This window comes from Tenrec ecaudatus, chromosome 4 (genome assembly GCF_050624435.1).
Source record: "Tenrec ecaudatus isolate mTenEca1 chromosome 4, mTenEca1.hap1, whole genome shotgun sequence".
Classification (NCBI taxonomy): domain Eukaryota; kingdom Metazoa; phylum Chordata; class Mammalia; order Afrosoricida; family Tenrecidae; genus Tenrec; species Tenrec ecaudatus.
Genome location: NC_134533.1, coordinates 9,307,412 through 9,325,008, shown reverse-complemented (window position 1 = coordinate 9,325,008; position 17,597 = coordinate 9,307,412). Strand labels below are relative to the sequence as shown.

Sequence of the window (17,597 nt, the reverse complement as noted above, 5' to 3'; positions counted from 1 at the left end):
TCCCATGTGCCCGTTCTCCTCCAGTCTTCCTTACTCCATGGCCAGCTGTCGTCTCCATGGGGGCAGTTGGAAATACCAAGGCTTAGGTCAGGCTCAAAGTAACAAAGTAACGTTTCAGTACTTGAGAGAGGTCTTATGCAGCAGGCTGACCTGCTGCCGTGTGTTGCTGGGTCTCTCACTGCTGCTTCCATGAGCACCGAGGTTTCCAAGCAGGGAAAAGCCCTTGACAGCTTCAACCTTGCGTCCATTTGTCGTGACGCTGCCACCTATGAGCCTCGTTGTGTGGCGTCTGGTCTTCGCTACATAGCTATGAAAGGCAGGCTGGGTCAGTACTCCTGTCCTGGCATGTTGGTGTCGTGTGGCTGGGTTCGTTCTGGGTGCTTGGGCGGAGCTGCCCCATAGGGCTTTCTGAGCTGTCCTCTCTCTGGGAACAGATGACTGGGTCTTCTTGCCATGGAGCAGTTGGGTAGGTTTGAATTGCCGACCTGACCTTTTGGTTTACACCATTAGGGCTCCCAGCTTCACCTCGCTGCTAGAGTCAATCACTGTGTGATAGAGACTGTCACTCTAAGGCAGCGGTTCCCAACCTGTGGGTCGAGACCCCTTGGGGAGTCGTCAAACAACCCTTTCACAGTCGCCCAATTCATCACAGTAGCAAAATGACAGTGATGAAGGAGCAGTGGAAATCATTTGATGGCTGTGGGGTCACCACAACATGAGGCACTGCATGAAAGGGTCGAGGCATGAGGAAGGTTGAGAACCTCTGTGCTAAGAGGACATGAAAGCCTCGTCTTTGTTCCTAGGATCAGCCTGTGGTTTCAAACTGCTGACTTTGAGGTTAGCAGCCCAATGTGTAAGCCGTGACGCCCCTGGGGCTCCCAATTTAGTGACCTCCGTTTCTTTTTAAAGAGCTGGGCCGAGCTTGTACGAGCGCTCACTGCTCCGAGGCTGGCTCTGCCTCCCTGCCGGCCCTGCCTCCCTCGGGACCTGCACTGCCCCAGGCCACCTCCTCCTCCCGCCATACTTCCCGAGGTCAGCCTGGCCAGTCCTGGGCCCCAAGGATCCTAGAGGTTCCCTTATTTCCCTTGGCCTTTGGCTCATTGCGCTTGCCTAACTCCAGAACCCCCCTCTAGGAGCTGCGGGAGCGAGTATTGCGGGGGAAATACCGTATTCCGTTCTACATGTCCACCGACTGTGAAAACCTGCTCAAGAAATTTCTCATCCTCAATCCCAGCAAGAGAGGCACTTTAGAGGTGAGCCACCTGGGCAGCTGCCCCGAGGGCCCTGGGTTCCCTTGGGGCTCTCCCAGCTGAGCTGTCCCTTCCTGTGTTCACACTCCAGCAAATCATGAAAGACCGGTGGATGAACGTGGGTCACGAAGATGATGAGCTGAAGCCTTACGTGGAGCCAGTCCCTGACTACAAGGACCCACGACGGACAGGTGAGATCGTGCTGGGCTGTGGGGTTGGGCTGCCACAGGGTCAGTACCAGCCTAACCCTGCCCCGCTGTGCAGAGCTGATGGTGTCCATGGGCTACACCCGGGAAGAGATCCAGGACTCGCTGGTGGGCCAGAGGTACAACGAGGTGATGGCCACTTACCTGCTCCTGGGCTACAAGAACTCTGAGGTGCGTGCCTTGCTCACCTGCCTAGCCCATCTCCGAGGAGGCGTGCTCTCTGCACCAGCCCTCAGCTCCGCTCAGACGCTCCGGTTCTCTAGCCCTTGCTGGGCTCCTCTTCACTGGGGGCGGCTGGAGGGGCTGGTCTTGACCTTATGTGTGATTCTGGTTCAGTTCTGTGCTGGCGAGACCAGTTCTAGATCTGTGTGTCTGGGTCTTCCGCTCTCTGGCACTGCCCCTCAATCCTGGGCATCTGTGCATGGGATTCTGTGGGCTTGACTTTCTCGCTGCATTGGTAAGTGTGCAGCTTTGTGTGAGCATGTGTGTGTGTCTGGGTCTAGGTGTGTGAGTGTGTCCACTGTCCATCTCTGGTCCCTCTGGGGAACCAGACTGTGAAGGGGTGGGGCCCAGGAATATCTGTCTATCCGTGTCTCCCTGGGGCTACTGGGCTCCATCCCATGGTGTGTGCCTTCACCTTCCCTTGACGTGATGCCTGGGGGAGCCTGTGCCGGTTGTCAGGGGTTTCGGGCTGGGTAGATGTTCTTTGGGGGTCGGTGTGCCTGTGTGCGGTTGCTGGACCTATGGTAGGGCATACAGGCCTCCATGGTCTTGAGGGATGGGGTGTTGGGGTGTCGGGATTTTTACATAACTTCTGCTCTTCCTGGATACCAAGTGCCTTCTTGTTGCAGCTGGAGGGCGACTCCATTTCCTTGAAGCCACGGCCTTCAGCTGATCTGACCAATAACAGTGCCCCGTCCCCCTCCCACAAGGTACAGCGCAGTGTCTCAGCCAACCCCAAGCAGCGGCGCTTCAGCGATCAGGGTGAGTGTGCCTCTGCAGAGAAGGCACAGCCCTGAGTTTCAGCCGTTGTTGCGTGGCCTTAGCCTACGGCGAGCATGTGCACTGTGGGCCTGACCTTACCTGTGCTCTGGCCCTCTGACCCCACAGCTGGTCCTGCCATTCCCACGTCCAATTCCTATTCGAAGAAGACTCAGAGTAACAATGCAGAGAACAAGCGGCCTGAGGAAGACAGGGAGTCGGGCCGGAAGGCCAGCAGCACAGCCAAAGTGCCCGCCAGCCCCCTGCCTGGTCTGGAGAGGAAGAAAACCACCACTAGTCCCTCCACGGTACGTTATGCCAGGCCCTCCCTGCTTGTCAGGACACCTGTCCACCAAGCTGCTCTTCTACTGCCAGACCTGCATCCTTTCCTCCTGGGCCGCCATGCTCTGAGCTGCTGGCCGTGGTGCTCGGCGTAAAAGCGGGCTACCTGGCTGGCCTAGACTTGGATTTCCCTCACTTGCCCCTCGCTCATCTATCCCCACAGAACAGTGTCCTCTCCACCAGCACAAACCGAAGCAGGAATTCCCCACTTCTGGAGAGGACCAGCCTTGGCCAGGCCTCCATCCAGAATGGCAAAGACAGGTGAGCAGGCCTGCATCGCCGGCTGCCCTCCCGAGGAGCGGCACCACCTCTGTCAGCCTCTCCCAGCTGGAGCACTACTCCTGCTCTGTTGAGTCCAGCTGTCCACTCACCCACCTCCCCCCTTGCTTCCCCATCTGTTCCCCACTCCACTACCCTGCACTGGACTGAGGGGGCTCTCGGTGGTCCACTGCAGCCAGAGCCTGGCAGCTGCTCACCTCTGGCGGTCAAATTCAAGAGGAGCCTATCTGAAGGCTACACATCCAAGGTGGCCCCGGTCAGGCCTTCTCTGCCAGAAAGGCACAGCTTCCCTGACGGTCAGGCCGTGGGGGTGGGCCGAATTCCCAGGTGGAAGCTTGCCTGTGCCGTGGAGTGCCCTGGGGACCAATGCAGCGCACGCAGGCAGTGGCTCCTGGTGCCTGTGCTCTTGGTGGCCTGCCTTCTGCTCCCACACCTTCGCATTCTGCTCCTTACCTCTGGCCCTTTGCCGCCCCTGCGGCTGCCTGTCCTACCCCCTAACCCAGGCCTCTCCGCTGCTTGTGTCTCCTAGCCTAACCATGCCGGGGTCCCGGGCCTCCACGGCTTCCGCTTCCGCCGCAGTCTCCGCGGCCCGGCCCCGCCAGCACCAGAAATCCATGTCGGCCTCCATGCACCCCAACAAAGCCTCTGGGTTGCCCCCCACGGAGAGTAACTGTGAGGTGCCGCGGCCCAGGCAAGTGTGCTGGGAGGCTGGTGCATCTGCTGCCTTCAGCCTGCTCCCCCCAACCCCTTAGTTTCTCCTTTCCACCTCGGGGTGCGATTCTGTACCCCCTGCAGCCAGAAAGCAAGGGATCCAGTAACAGCCAAGGGCCACACCCTCCTTCCCAGAGCGAAGAAGGGGTTTGAGGACCCAGAGGGAGCCCCCTCTCTCAGCCTCCTGGACTCCCTTAGCACATGGCCAGGGGCTGGGAAGCCTGTCCAGTGAGAGGCCAGTCGCCAGGAGCCCTTTCTCTCCAGCCTGTACTGCCTCCTTCCCCAGCCATCTCCTCCGTGTGTCCTCAGAAGTCACCCCTTCCTTCTGTGTTCAGTGTGATGGCTGCCTCTGGTCTGGTCTGGCCTCCCCTCCCTGTCCCTCCCACTTCAGGACGCCCAGGCTCTTTCCAGGCGTTGATCCCTTCCCCCCCACCCTCTTTTCCCACAGCACAGCCCCCCAGCGTGTCCCTGTCGCCTCCCCCTCCGCCCATAACATCAGCAGTGGTGGTGCCCCAGACCGAACCCACTTCCCCCGGGGCGTGTCGAGTCGAAGCACCTTCCATGCTGGGCAGCTCCGACAGGTGCGGGACCAGCAGAATCTTCCCTACGGTGTCACCCCAGCCTCCCCCTCCGGCAACAGCCAGGGCCGGCGGGGGGCCTCCGGAAGCATCTTCAGCAAATTCACCTCCAAGTTTGTACGCAGGTGAGAAGGGAGGCAAGTGGGTGAGGCAGCGGAGGCCAGGCCTGCCTGCTTCTGGGGCCTGGGGAGGCTTCGGGAGCCTAAGAAACTGGGCCCCACCTGGGGGTGGTTATGGTTCTTATCAACACTGTCTCTGCCCACCCATCCCCTCTTGGGCCTCTCCCCAACTCTACACACCCCTGTTCTCTGGTCCCCAGCAGATGGCCGCCACCGCCTCCTCTCTAGGAGGGTGTGAACTCGGATGCTAAAATAAAAGCCCCCTCTTCCCGCCTGGGTTCCCATGGAAACTTATATTTGGTGACGCAGCTGCAAAGTCAGGAGGCATGAGCCAGGCTGGGCCAGCAAGGAACACATGCCGCTCACCCGTGGTTGTGGTTCTCTCCGTCCAGCGGGGAGGGCCTGCCTGCAGGGAGCTTTCCCGACTGAAAGGAGCAAGGGCCCTGGAGGCTCTCCTGATGTGCCCCCTGGGTTGGGGCTCAGGTGGGCATCTGGAGAGCTTTGATTCTTGAGGTGTACCTAGGAGCTCAGCCTTTTGGGGTGCACCTTTCCCCTTCCCACTCCTTCCTCCCACTGCTGTGGAGCAGGGGCTCAGGAAGGAAGAGAGGGCTTTGAGGGAGCAGGCTTCCCTGCCCCGCCCTTGCCCCCCACTCCACTCTGCCAGAGGGCCCAGGGACCCAGGTGGCAGAGGGTGCAGTGGGCAGGCGGGGACAGGAGCAGATCTGGACAGCTCTGACTCTAGTCTCGCTGAGCGGCTCTTCCAAACCAGAGGTGACCCCCAAACCTGGAAAGCCCATTCCCCACCTGCTTATCCACATACCGTCTTGTTGGTTGTTTTTTTGTTTGTTTGTTTTTTTATTTCTTTTTTTATTTTGTCTTTTTTTGTTTGTTTTTTTAGAAATCTGTCTTTCAGATTTGCCAGAAGGTAGGCGTTGAGCCCACTGGGGGTGTGTGTCTGTCCTGTGTCCTGCCTCCATCACTAACCCCCATCTTCCGGCTCCTGCTCCTCCTGCACCTGCTAACCGTGCCTGTGTGGCGTCCTCTGTATGCCATCTTAAAGGGATGAAGAGGGACTCGGGCTTTGAGATGAGGGGCCTTGGGCCCACCCAGCAAGAGGGGTCTGCTTGGGGAATTCTCCCTTTAAGATCAGCTTGCTTCCCTGAGGGTTTGGGTCGCCCTGTTGGGCTCCGGTCCTGTCCCTCAGCCCTCCGTGTGCATGCTCTGTGAGGAGCCTTGCTGGGTGAAAGGACATCTGGGCTCTCCTGGACACCTCCCCACGCCCCTCCGCCCAGGGTACACCAGGGCTGCCTGACCTCTCACTCTGCCCTGTGGGATGGCTGGACTCTGAAATGACCACCAGCCCAGGTGGCGGTCTGGGACGAGCCTTGCTCATGAGTGGAGCGCAGCGCCCCCTTCTGGCAGCTCCTGCAGAGCTAGACAGCCGTCCCAGCCTCACTGCCTGCAGCTGCCAGTGGATGAAATCCCCTATCTGACTGTATTCACTTGCCATGGTCTTGGGGGCAGGCGTGGGGTGGGGAGGTGCAGCCCCAGGAGGTGGTTGGGCCATCTGCCCCATGTCCTGAGAGGAGCTAGGTACTGCCCTCCCTCCATTGGGGCTGGACCGCCTGGCAGTCCCACCAGTGCCTGCCTGTTTGGACAAGCTGTCAAGCCGAGTCTCAGGGTGGCCCCCTCCACCCACCCCACCCCCCAGCCTGTCACTGCATGTCTGTCTGCTGCACAGGGTCCGGGGGTGGGAGGGCTGCCCTGTAGGGGTGGGGGTGCTCTGTTTCTCTAGCAGGGCTGGAGAGAGCAACTGGGGGCTCCTGCCTGCACCGACCAGCCGCTGCAGAGCTCGCCCTCGCCCTCGTCGCCACTGTCTGTCCTTTACATGTGCTGCCACTGCTGCCCTCCTCTTCCTCTCTCTGCCTCTTCCTCCGCCCACCTGCCCTCCAGCCCTGCCCTTCCTGCTGCCAGGCACCCACCTTCCGGCCCGGAGCTGGAGAAGCCGCTCAGCGGGGCCAGACCTCTTCCCCACCCTCCCTGCCCTGGACCTCGACCTCCTTTCTGCCCCAGCAGATGGCTGACAGGCGGGCAGTTAGGGAGGGGCAGCCTCTCCCTCCCCACAGCCAGGTCTCAGGGTCCAGACCCTCCCGTGAAGGATCCCCAAACACACAGCAGCACCTTCCCTCTGCAGTCCAGGACAGCCACCGCCACCCCCCACCCCAAGCCAGGCAGAAGGCCCCCTCCCTATCCCTGTGCCCAGCAGTCCTCCGAGACTGTGGGAGGACAGGAGGACAGAGAGGGACAGTTGAGCTGCCAGCAAGAGGGGCCGCAGAGCTGTGTTGGCCTGCCAGGTGATGGGCAGGTGGCCTGTGGGCGGGGGTCCTGTCCACCCACCAGTGGCACCCACCTTGGGTCTGTGGTGGCGGAAGGAGCGAGCAAGCGGCCCCAGCACTAAACTGTACCTCGCTCTGTTTTTTGAGGAACCTGAATGAACCTGAAAGCAAAGACCGGGTGGAGACGCTCAGGTGAGAGGGTGGAGCCAGCGCCGGCCCCGCCCCAGCCACCAGCTCTCCTCTGCCTGCTCCTGCTCCTGCCCCTGCTCCACTCTCCCTCTGCCACTGCTCTCCCTCTGGGTTCCTTGCCCCTGCCCTCTCTCAGACCAGCCCACAGCGGCCCTGCTCAGGCCCTCTGTCTTCTGGAAGGAGCTGCCCTGGGCTGGGCTGCTGGGGCTCTGGTGTCTCACCTGGTGCCTAGCTTGCCTCGAGACCTCAGCTCGTCCCTCCTGGGTAGACAGTCTGTGAACTGCCCCGGACCTCTGAGCTCAACTCCCACAAGTCGCCCTGCCCTCCCCTTGTCCTAGAAAAGAGACTGCATGGAGCCGTCGTCCCCTCTCAGGGGCTGCCCCTTGCCCTCCTTTGGCTGGGGCCTCGTAAGCTCCTGCCATCCTCTTCCTGCCCCGACCTCAGGGCCTTGCCTGCTTTGCCTGCCTGCCAGGGGGGCTGTCCCGGATAGGGTGCCTGGGCCGCCACCTGACGGCACCTGTGCCCTCTCGCAGACCTCATGTGGTGGGCGGTGGCGGCAACGACAAGGAGAAGGAGGACTTCCGCGAAGCCAAACCCCGCTCGCTGCGCTTCACGTGGAGCATGAAGACCACGAGCTCAATGGAGCCCAACGAGATGATGCGGGAGATCCGCAAGGTGCTGGACGCCAACGGCTGCCAGAGCGAGCTGCACGAGAGGTACATGCTGCTGTGCGTGCACGGCGCGCCGGGCCACGAGGACTTCGTGCAGTGGGAGATGGAGGTCTGCAAACTGCCGCGGCTCTCCCTCAACGGCGTGCGCTTTAAGCGGATATCGGGCACCTCCATGGCCTTCAAAAACATTGCCTCCAAAATCGCCAACGAGCTCAAGCTTTAACAGGCCCCAAGTGGGGGGCGCGGGAGGCCCGCTGGACTTCGCTGCTGGGGCCGCCCCCCGCCCTGGGCGGGCCAGACTGCAGACTGGACTCTGTTGTCGCCCCCTGCTGGCCTGTCTCCTCGACGCCTCGGTTCCTCCCGTCGGTGGGCGCGGGTGGGGGGCGAAGCTCTTTCCCCCCCCCCCACGTTCAGCCCTGCCTCTCCCCCTCCCCTGGCCCCCGGCGGAGGGCGGGGGGGGGGGGGGGGCGGCCAGTGGGGCGGCCCCTTGGCACTGCGGTCGCACAGAGTATTTCGCCTAAACCACAAATTTTTTTTATTACCAAAAAGAAAAAAGAAAAAAAAAAATCCCAGCAGCCACCTTTCCTCGCTGCCCCGATGGGACAGTTGAGACTGGATCTCTGGGGTCTCCCGGGAGGGTGGCTCCGGGCTGGAACACTCTCAGGCAAGAGTGGTGGGGTCCCCGCCAGGCCCTCTGCCAGGCCCACTTTGGGCTGCTCGGCGCCCCTTCCCTCCAAGTGAACCACCAGAGGTGGCCTTCCCCTGACTTCGGGCCCGGGCAGCTGGGGAGGGGGCTGCCGGGGGAGGCTGGAGGCACTGGCTCCCTCACACTGTATCCTCACCCACCCTGCTGCCCCCGAGCCGGCCACTTCCTTCCACAAGCTGCTGTGGGGGCATCCATTCCCCTCCTAGTCTGTGCCATCTTCCCCACCCTCTCCCCACTAGGAGGGGTGGACCCCAGGATGGGGGCAGAGGGCTCCTCCGCCCTTTGTCTGCAAGCACACCCCACCTGGCCCTGCCTCCCACCACTTCCCTCCGTTGGCATTAATCTGGGCACCAGCTAGCCCACAGCAGTGACTCCTCATGCTCCCATTCGGCCCTGCCTTTTCTTCCTGACACTGTCCCCCCTCCCGCAGGAGGCACTGCCCTGGGCCTCCCTAGTGGGGACAGCCTGGTGAAGCAGCTCCCAGCTCACCTTCGGGTGGGGGTGGGGTGGGGGTTATGGCGCTTGGCTGGTGGTGGCCAGTGCATCCCTTAATTTATTTCTCTGCTGTTTCTGTTCTTGAGAATTGGGGGCGGGGTCCTACAGAGGCTGCCCCATCCTCACCTGAGTTGTACATTTTTTTGTGATGGGTTTTATTTTTTATTTTTTGATTTATGATGACTCCACTCCTGTCCATCACCCCCACTCCCCCAGGCCGGCTCAGTGGCAAGTGGAGCCCTTGGGTCCCCAGAAGGGGCCCTGCCCACCTCAGCCCTCCTGCTCCACGCCCCCAACTTCAGGCTCCAGCTCAGACCAAGGGCTCCCCCTCCGCCCCTGCGGACAGCCCGGGTGCTCTGAGGGGGCCAGGAGGGCATGACTTGGCCCCCAAAGGGGTGGGGGCCAGGGGCCCCCAGGCAAGGTGGCCCCTCCCCGCCCAGCCCCCTCCTGCACTTAGTCTCTCCTCTGGATCAAAACTCGTAATAAAGAGAATGTTTGGAATCTGAGCCGCGCTTCCCATTGATTACTTCACCCACCCGGCAGCAGGGTAGGGACCCAGTCCCTGAGGGCAAGACTGGGTTGAGCCTGATGGAGAACTTGGCCTGGGTGGGCCTGCCCTTCCCCTGGGCACAGAGAGATGGAAGCCATGCCTAGGGCCCTTCAACAGACAGCGAGGTCAGCTTGGGAGCTTTTATTTGTTTTCTAAAAATGTTGAAAAATAGACCCAGGTCTGGTGAAGTTCCCAACCCCGCCCCTTTTCTCCCCCTCAAACGTGGGCACTTAACTTGCCCTTTCCTCCATTCCCCACAAGTACCCCCCTCCCAGCTCACCCCAGACTTATTGCTAAAAGAAGGCAAAGAGGAAGGAGAACAGTCAACACCAGCGACTCCCCACCCCAGGCCCCCACTAAGGTCGCTACCCACACACAGCGCAGGGTCCAGCGACCCAGCCCCAGCAGCCATCCAGGTCCCTCCATGGACGGAGCAGAAAGCGGAAATAGGCCCCACAGGGCAGTTTTTCAGGCCTTGGCCTGGGAGGTGGGTCTGGGCTGGGGGTCACATGCAGCGCCACAAAGTCCAGACTTGTGCCCATGACCCATAGGGGAGCTCTGGTCAGAGCCCTTTGTCCCTCCCTCCTGTCCTCCGTGTCCCCTGAGGTTCCCGGGGATGTGTGGCAGAGGGGTCCAGAGCCTCTGGTCGGTGACAGAGCTCAGAGGGAGGGTGCTGGGGGTTCCAGGGGGGCTCCGATCAGGGCTGGTGGGGGCTGGGGACCTGAACGGGCACTGTGGCGGGAGGCGGCCAGAGCGGGGCGGATGAGTGGTGGCGGTGGCTGGTTGGGGGCCAGCCGAGGCTGCAGGAATCGGCCCTGCTGCAGGGGTGGGGGCTGGCGAAGCAGGGTGGGTGCCGTTGGCAGGGGTGGCCTTAGCAGCGGGGGTGGCTGGGACAAGGAGGTGGGTGGGGGCGGGGGGGGCGGTGCAGGGGCCACCCCTCGAGGCACAGCTGTGGAGACAGACGTGATCTGGACCTGAGGGGAGAAAAGCAGGTCAGAGCCAGGCGGACCGACGCCCTCGGCCCAGTCTGGGCATCTCCTCTCTGCTCTGAGGGGCAGCTCTCTCGCCCCCCCTCCTCACCTCATCATCCTCCTCTAGGGCTGGGGCTGGCAAGGGAGCCCCTCTCCTAGCCTCCTCCAGGGGGCCCGGGGCACCAGGGGCCCCATCCTGCTCGGCCTCCCATTCCTGCAGCACCTCCTCCAGATTGAAGCGGCGCCGGTAGCTCACAAAGAAGGTCTTCACCTGGGTCAGAGTCTTGTTCCCAATCACCTCTGCAATAGCCCCAAAGTCTTTGCCATACCTACGGATGGCTGTAAGGGTCAAAAGGGCAGAGCGTGAACACCCCTCAGAACTAGTCCCTTTTGCTGGTCCTTCCCCTCTGCCCCCAGCTCCTCAGAGGGCGGAGTAATCGACGTGGGGGGGGGGGGCATCTGCTCTCCCCGTGGTCCAACTGACCTTGTACAGCCAAAAGCTGCTCATCTGTGGTCCAGCGGGAGTTGAACTTGGTGTTAGCCTGAAGAGCCAAAGGGTTTGTCCTTGAGGCTCCGGACTGGGAAGTGGAAGCCCCACTCCCCGCCAGCGTACCCTTCTCCGCCCTACCTCCTCCAGAGAACCCCATTTCCGCACCCAAACCCACCTCAGGGGGGCGGAGTGGGTCAATGCCGCCCTCCAGGGCCTGGCGGAGGCTGCTATTGGTCTGCTTCATGCTCTGCACCTGGGCACCACGCAGACACAAGAGGGACCATTAACATTAGCAGAGACCGCCTCTATTCCCCGTACCGCGGCTCAGAGGCAGCAAACCTCCTATAATCCTGCAGGCCGGGTACATGCACCTTCTCCCTCAGACCTCCGCCGCCACAGCCCCCCACCGCCGAGACTTCGTCCCGGGGTGCTGACACACCCTCCCGTGCCCCGCCCCAGCCCCTCCCAAGGCCCTCCTTTTCTCAAGCCTCAACCTGGCGCTTGAGGGAGATGAGCTGGGCGTCCAGGCCCCGAAGTGTGAGGTTGGCAAGGTCTGGGCTGCCCGACACGGCGGTGAGGCCCTCGGGACTCAGGTACATGCCCTTGGGTGGGCGGCGCCGTGTCCGCAGGGGGTGGTGGCGGTACTGGGACGCCTGGACCTCCTTCTTCCCAGGGCCTGGGCGGGCATTCAGGGGCCGAGAGGGCAGAGGCTGCAGGGAGAGAGGAGAGGAGATGGGGGTGGTACGGAGGTAAGGGGGGGTGGGCAGGCAGGACCGATGGGCTGTGGAGCCTCACCTCTCTCTTGGGGTCTCCAGCTTCTGGCTCTCCCTCACCCACTGCTCCCCGGGCCTCGTCAGGTTCGTCGCTGCTGACACAGGAGTCGAGGGGGCAAAATGAGGCTGGAGCCTGGGCCCACCGCCCAAGTCTTGTCTGTGCCCCCACACTCAGACCCAGACGCCCACCTGTCTTCTTTGTCCTTGCGGCCCCCCAGTCGCCGGGCCTGCCTGTCCATGACACTGGTCCGGCTGCGGGTCTTCTTCCAGGAGTAGTAATACTTCACCAGGCTGGGGATCAGCTTGTCAGGCAACTGGGTGGGCAACAGCAGCAGCGGTTGAGGGCCCTTCCAAGTCCCACCGACCAGGCACCCCCGACACACACACACACACACACACACACACACACACACTCCATCGCTGGGGCAGCAGCAGAGGGGATTTACCATCTGCTGGATCCGCTGAAAGCATTTGCCATGGAAGCCAAAGGCCTGTTCAAACAGCACCTTGTCCTCCACAGTCCACTCGTCGGGGAACGGGGTGAAGTTGGCCAGGTCGGCCAGCGACTTCTCCACATCATGCTTGTGCCACAACAGCATGCCCAGCGCCTGCAGCAGGACAGAGGCAGCTCAGCCCGATCGTCCCAGAGGTTCCGTCCCAAGGCCCGCCTCTGCCGGGCCTCACCTGCTCTATGTTGTACCCATGCTTCTCCTTGGCCATGGCGATGTACTTGTCAACTGCAGGGGCGGGAGGGAGGGAGTCTTGGAGGCGGAAGTTAAGGGCAGCCCCTAGCCCAGGCTTTGCTCAAGAGCTGGGGTCACCCAGCTCCAGGGGAAGGGCGGAAGAAGCCATAGCGCTCTGCCTTCAACCCCTTTCTGAGCAGAGCTGGCCAATGACTGGCACCAGCCCAGCAAGCCACCCAGCTCAGGGCTCCGCCCACTCACGCTTGGCATCTGACACACAGTGGTTGGGAGACCACACCAGCATGCCCTTCAGCTCCTTGTTGCTGTAGCGAGCCGGGCTCTCTGGAAGGTGGAAAGCAGAGGCGGGCAGGTCAGCCTGGGACACCGGTGCTGGAGTGGGGCCTCCGAGGTGAGGCTCAGAAGGGAAGGAGGGCCAGAGACAGCAGCAGACAGGCGGGCAGAGTGGGAAAGCAGAGCCCTGCCGCAGGGCAGGGCCACCCCAGTCCGCCTGCCCGTCCTGCCATGGGAGCAGGCCAGGGTTCCCCAGGTGGGGCTCCGGGCCAAGCCAGAGGTCCTCTGCTCCCGGCTCCCCGCTCCCTTCCCTGCCACTCACCGGGCTTGCATTCTGGAATCACCGCCTGGTAATTGGTTCCAACACGGATCATGCTGTCTGTGGAGCGGGTGGGGAAGTGGTTGGCCCAGCGCCCCCCTTCCCTGACTACCCAGGGCCCCCTCCTTCCACTGGGCTCTCTTTCCTAACCTTCGCCTGTGGCCACAGGAGCCCAGAGTGGGGCGGGGGTAGGATGGGGGCAGAGTAAGGGGACAGTGTCAGAGCCCAGGCCAAGCAGAGCCCTTTGTTCTGGCTGGAGGTGGGGGGCTGCCCCCAGACCTGGGCCACAACCCTTCAGGGCACCCAAGGCTCCGCCCCCCTCCATGAGCCTCCCAGCGTCCTGGGAGGACAGTCTTGCAGCCCCTGCACCTAAGACCTCAGGGCCCTGCAAAGTAGCATGTTTTAAGGGGCCCAGTATGAAGCTGGGAAGGGTGCCTCCTGGGGGTCCCTTCTGGTCCTGGGAGCAGTCGCCGGGCTGAGGGCTTGGCACCGGCGGGCACCGCTGCCCAGGCTGCAGACTCCCTGTGCTGGCGGCCCCAGGCTTAGGGGAGCTATCAGGCAGAAGCCTCATCCAGGGCAAGGGAACTGGAGCCTCAACAGAATAAACGCAAGGTCGGAATCTCCAACCCCACTAGCCACACCGTCACCGCCGCGTCCCCCGGGTCACCGGCCTCACCGTGCGAGTGCTCCTCCTCGCTGCTGTCATCCTCCGAGTGGGGCTGGCCGCCGTTGGGCGCCGTCTTTGCCCGGCTGCGGGACAGGATCCCGGAGCCCGCGCTCGGCTTCTCCATCACCGAAGGCATTACTCCGCCCAGCTGCCCCGGGGGCCGAGGGAGCCTACGGAGGGCGCCGGCGCCGGCGCTCGCCCCGGGTGCCGTGCCCGGCCCGGCCTGGAGAGGTCGCCACTGAGGCAGCGAGAGGCAGGAGGTTAGCGTGGCTGGGGTCCGGCGGGGCGGGCGCCCAGTGGGCACCCCCAGCTCTCTCGGCGACCCCCACGGGCAAGGGCGTCAAAAAAAGTTTGTGCAGAAGTGGGGTGCGCGGGGGACGAGCGCAGGGTCGGAGGCGGCTGGGGCGCACTCGATCAGTCCGCCCCGCGGGCTGGGGGCACCCGCCGAGAAGTCGGGCGCCCTGCCCTCGAGGCGCCCGGGAGCCCCCGGCCCGCCAGTCCACGCCGCGCAGTGGGCGGGCGCTGCAGCGCAACGTGCGCCCCCGCGCCTCTCGGCTGCGCCCGGGATGCTGGGCTTGCCGGGCAGGGACCCTGACCCGATCAGCACTCTGCCTGCGACGGCAGCCGGCGGGGCCCCGGCGGGGGCGGCGGGGGCGGCGGCGCGCGCGGCGCGGAGGCAGAGTTGCCTGGAGGCGGGCGGAGCGCGGCGCAGCGCAGCGGCGAGCGCCGCCTCGCACCCTCCCCGGCGCGCTCTCCCCACCGCTCGGGCTGCGGCTGGCCGGCCCCGCTCCGCCGCCGCTCCTCGCGCACACAATGAAGCTGCTGGCAGGGAAGTAGTGCCGGCTGCGGCCTCAGCACCCCTCCCCCAGCCGATGCCTCCGCCAGCTGAACATCTGGCCCTGGGGTGGGTGGGAGGGAGGGCCCTGGGGTGGGTGGGAGGGAGGGAGGGAGGGAGGGCCGGGGGCGGGGCCTGGGCCGGGGCTAGACCTCAGGGGGTGGGGTCAGCAGCCGGGTGGGGAGCGCTCCCTCTGCGGGCCCCCTCGCGTCTCGGGGATCCCAGACGTACCCCTAGGGAAGACCCCGCTGCCCCCCAGAGTAATTGGGGGTCAGCCCCACCCACGCGCACACGGGTCCCTAAACATCAGCGGGCTCGGGTTACCACCGCCTGCCCTGGGGGCCCTTGAGGCCGCCCGCCCGGGTGGAGCCCAGCTTTTCCTTCCATTTCTCTTCCTGCCAAGGAACTCCCTGCCCCCGTCTTCCGCAGGGGGACCCCCCCTCTTCACGCGCCCTTGGGGGCCCGAGCGGATGGGAGGCCGGACCGGGCGAGGAAAGCATTCCTCCAAAAGCTACCGGGCCAAAGCCAAGCTTCTGTTGGCCCGGTGGGGCCCCAAGGGTCACCCTAAATCCCGTGTCAACTGCTGCAGTGTGCACCCTAAAATGATCGATGGGGAGTGGAAAGTGCAGGAGGACTGCACCACAGGGATCCTCCCCACTGGGTACACGGTCACCCCAGCTGAGGAGCAGCATCCTTCCCCCCCACCCCGCCTACCGCCACCACCAGCTCGGGCAGAGTGACAGACTGGGAAGCGGGTAGAGCGGCACAGACGGAGATGGGGGAGGGGGTGGGTAGAGACTTTCAAAGCTAGACCCAGCCACCCTGCCAGGCACACAAAGAGCCCGCGCACGCACCGGCGGCGCCTAGGAGCCGGAGCTGCGCCCGTGCCTGTCCCCGCAGCCCCGGGCACGTGCTGCGGCGCACACAGGCCGAAGCCCCCACCCCCACCCGCTGCCCCTCCTAGCCCAGAATCGGAGCCTCCTGGACACACCTCCGGCGGGCACACCCCGCTGTGCCCAGACGGAGCTCAGCCTGTACCCGCGTCTCCCTTGCCTTCCCGGCCACTCCGTAATCAGATTCCTAAATTTAGAAGCAGCCCTGGGCCTAGCCAGGGCACCCCGCCCCCACCCGCTGCCTGTGGCCAGCCGGCCGGGGGCTGCGGTCGGTCGGGCTGCGACCCGGCGGGGCAGCCTGATCCGGGGGGCTCCTGAGGTCCGCAGACCCAGGCAGACACGACCCCACCCGGCTGCGGTGCTCTCAGGCCGCACGGGGCCACCCTCTGGCCACCTAGACTCCGGCCACGTTGCCCCTGCACACCTCGGGCCAGGGCCCCGGGGCCTTTCTCCTAGTCAATCAAGGATTGGGCACCAAGCCCCAGGGTGGGGAGGTCTGGACAAAAGAGGCGCGCAAGTGGGCCAAGGGTAGGTCTCAGCTAAAGGGGGGCTGCTCCAAGGTGACCCCTCCAGAGAGGCAGGGTGCCATCCCACCCCTTGTCCTTAGAGGCTCCCATCTCTGTTCTCTCCTGCCTGGCAGGCAGCCTTCCAGCACTCCCGCCCCCCTCTCAGGATGAAGTCCTCCATCTTACCCAGCCCCCACCCCGACCCCACTCCCAAGAGGCCGGGCCTCCTTGGCTCACCCCCACCTCCCTCCAGTCTTACCTTGGGGCCAGGGCCTAGGCGCCCTGCCCCTCCCCCAGCGTCTGCACCCAGCGCTTTTCTTGCCTCCCTCCTGGACTGCCCCAGAAGGCCTATCCCCTGGTGCCCTCCTGCACACCCAGCCCCTGCCCACCTCCACACCCCATGGACCCTAACTCTGCGCTCATTTCTCCCCAGAGCCAGATGCTCTGGCACCAAAGATTCTGGAATTAGGAACAGGGAGAGGTCTATTCCTTTGTGTGTGTCTGGGGGGTGGTGGCGCTGGGCCCTGGTGTGCTGAGGCTTCTAAGAGATAGGCCCCAGGAGGGGTGTCCTAGCAGCCTGGGCGCGTCTAAGGGGGCCACAAGGTCCAGAGTGGAGACATGTTCCCGGTGAGCACCCCCCCTCCCCAAGGGGTAATGGTGCAGGGCTGGAGGGGGAGGGGCATGGCCCCACCCCTCCCACCTGCTGCAGCCGCCCCCTCCCCAGCTGGCCCCCTCTTTTGTGCAAAGCTACACAAAGGACAAGGGGCCCCGGCCGGCCTGGCCATCTGCTCCCAGCAGCCTGAAGGCTCTTAAAGGGACAGCACCCCCTCCCTGCCGCCCTGGGGCTGGCGGGCACAGCCCAGCGGAGGCTTCTCCACAGGAGGTGGACTCAGTAGTATGCCCAAATCCCTCCCACCTGCCCCTGGCTCCCCAAGCCCCCAGGCCAGGCACCATTCTCTCCCGGGCCTAGGGCTAAGAGGTGCCATGTGGTCAAGAAAATGGGGGTGTGGCAGGGGAAAGGAGAGGCAGCCTGGGGACCAGCCCCTCCTCCCCTTCTGCACGAGGCAGCAGCAGGGGCCTGGGAAGCCCTGTGGCGCGGCCTGAGAACTGGGGTCTCTCCGCTCCCACCTCTACCCCCCAGGAGGCCCCCTCAGAACCGGACGAGAGCAGCTGGCCGCCCAGGAATGCCCTCCAGCCCTGAGCGCCCCGATGCTCGCTTCTCTCCTTCCACCGTGAGGGAGCCCCGCAGCCACCCCGGACTTAGGGCGCACTCCTGTCCATCCTTTCACAGAGGGGGAAACTGAGGCTTGGCGCAAAGGCGGGCCCTGTGCCTGGAGCCTGCTGTCCTCCCCGGGGCCGGGGCCTCCCGGGCGCGGCGCTGGACAGGCGGTGCTGCTCCCGGACGTACATTTGCATTGTATGCCTGTGTGCTTATTGCTCCCGGCTGAGCGCCCAGCTTCGCGCAGCGGGGTTTGTGTCCGCCTGCTTTTCTGCGCGCATGCTGCAGACAGTAGGCGCTCAGTGTTTGTTGAGTGAATCAATGCCGGCCTTCTAAGGGACTCTTCCTCTTCTCCCAGGCTCCTCTGCCCTCTACGGGCTGCACATCTCGCCCCCTCCTCCAGCCTCAAGGTGAGGCAGGAGGGACAAAGGTCGGCAGGGGATGCTGGGAAAGAAAGGAGAGTGACCTTGGGCCCCCGCCACCGGCCTCCCTTCTCCACTCCCTCCTCCCCACGGCTGGGGCAGCTCCAGCCAATCC

The 17,597-nt window shown here is 63.9% G+C and overlaps 2 protein-coding genes across 7 annotated transcripts in view; one reads left to right on the top strand and one right to left on the bottom strand.

The window, feature by feature from the left end:
* The window catches only part of MARK2 (microtubule affinity regulating kinase 2), a 53,503-nt gene extending 44,134 nt beyond the window's left edge, over positions 1–9,369 (top strand). For 2 of the 5 annotated variants that reach the window (XM_075545552.1, XM_075545555.1), the window contains exons 9-19: positions 1,134–1,253; positions 1,342–1,441; positions 1,515–1,627; positions 2,308–2,440; positions 2,567–2,745; positions 2,943–3,040; positions 3,588–3,749; positions 4,218–4,472; positions 5,365–5,391; positions 6,950–6,994; positions 7,525–9,369. In XM_075545552.1, the coding sequence (XP_075401667.1) occupies positions 1,134–1,253; positions 1,342–1,441; positions 1,515–1,627; positions 2,308–2,440; positions 2,567–2,745; positions 2,943–3,040; positions 3,588–3,749; positions 4,218–4,472; positions 5,365–5,391; positions 6,950–6,994; positions 7,525–7,885 (1,593 nt within the window). In that variant the 3' untranslated portion in view covers positions 7,886–9,369. The remainder of the gene's footprint in view (positions 1–1,133; positions 1,254–1,341; positions 1,442–1,514; positions 1,628–2,307; positions 2,441–2,566; positions 2,746–2,942; positions 3,041–3,587; positions 3,750–4,217; positions 4,473–5,364; positions 5,392–6,949; positions 6,995–7,524) is intronic. The other 3 variants (XM_075545554.1, XM_075545556.1, XM_075545557.1) reach the window with 3 other exon arrangements.
* Positions 9,370–9,935: 566 nt separating this feature from the next.
* Positions 9,936–14,408, bottom strand: RCOR2 (REST corepressor 2). Of its 2 annotated transcripts, none has more exons than XM_075548022.1 (12): positions 13,617–14,408; positions 12,944–13,000; positions 12,592–12,672; positions 12,332–12,384; positions 12,094–12,255; positions 11,837–11,961; positions 11,670–11,742; positions 11,369–11,584; positions 11,050–11,127; positions 10,869–10,926; positions 10,494–10,723; positions 9,936–10,387 (listed from the first exon to the last, which is right to left on the bottom strand). In XM_075548022.1, exons 1-12 carry the CDS (start codon positions 13,741–13,743, stop codon positions 10,073–10,075), a joined length of 1,575 nt encoding a protein of 524 aa, XP_075404137.1. In that variant the 5' UTR covers positions 13,744–14,408; the 3' UTR covers positions 9,936–10,072. The 2 variants fall into 2 exon arrangements, with proteins under 2 accessions (XP_075404137.1, XP_075404140.1); XM_075548025.1 differs by having other exon boundaries at positions 11,670–11,739; positions 13,617–14,405.
* Between the last annotated feature and the right edge of the window lie 3,189 nt (positions 14,409–17,597).

Bases quoted from the DNA above. Each gene is read 5' to 3' on its own strand.
- RCOR2 (XM_075548022.1), bottom strand. From the start codon at position 13,743: ATGCCTTCGGTGATGGAGAAGCCGAGCGCGGGCTCCGGGATCCTGTCC. The intron at 12,673-12,943 runs GTGAGTGGCAGG...TCCACCTTCCAG, and splicing joins GATTCCAGAATGCAAGCCCG to AGAGCCCGGCTCGCTACAGC. The intron at 10,927-11,049 runs GTGGGTTTGGGT...TTGGCTCTTCAG, and splicing joins ACCCACTCCGCCCCCCTGAG to GCTAACACCAAGTTCAACTC.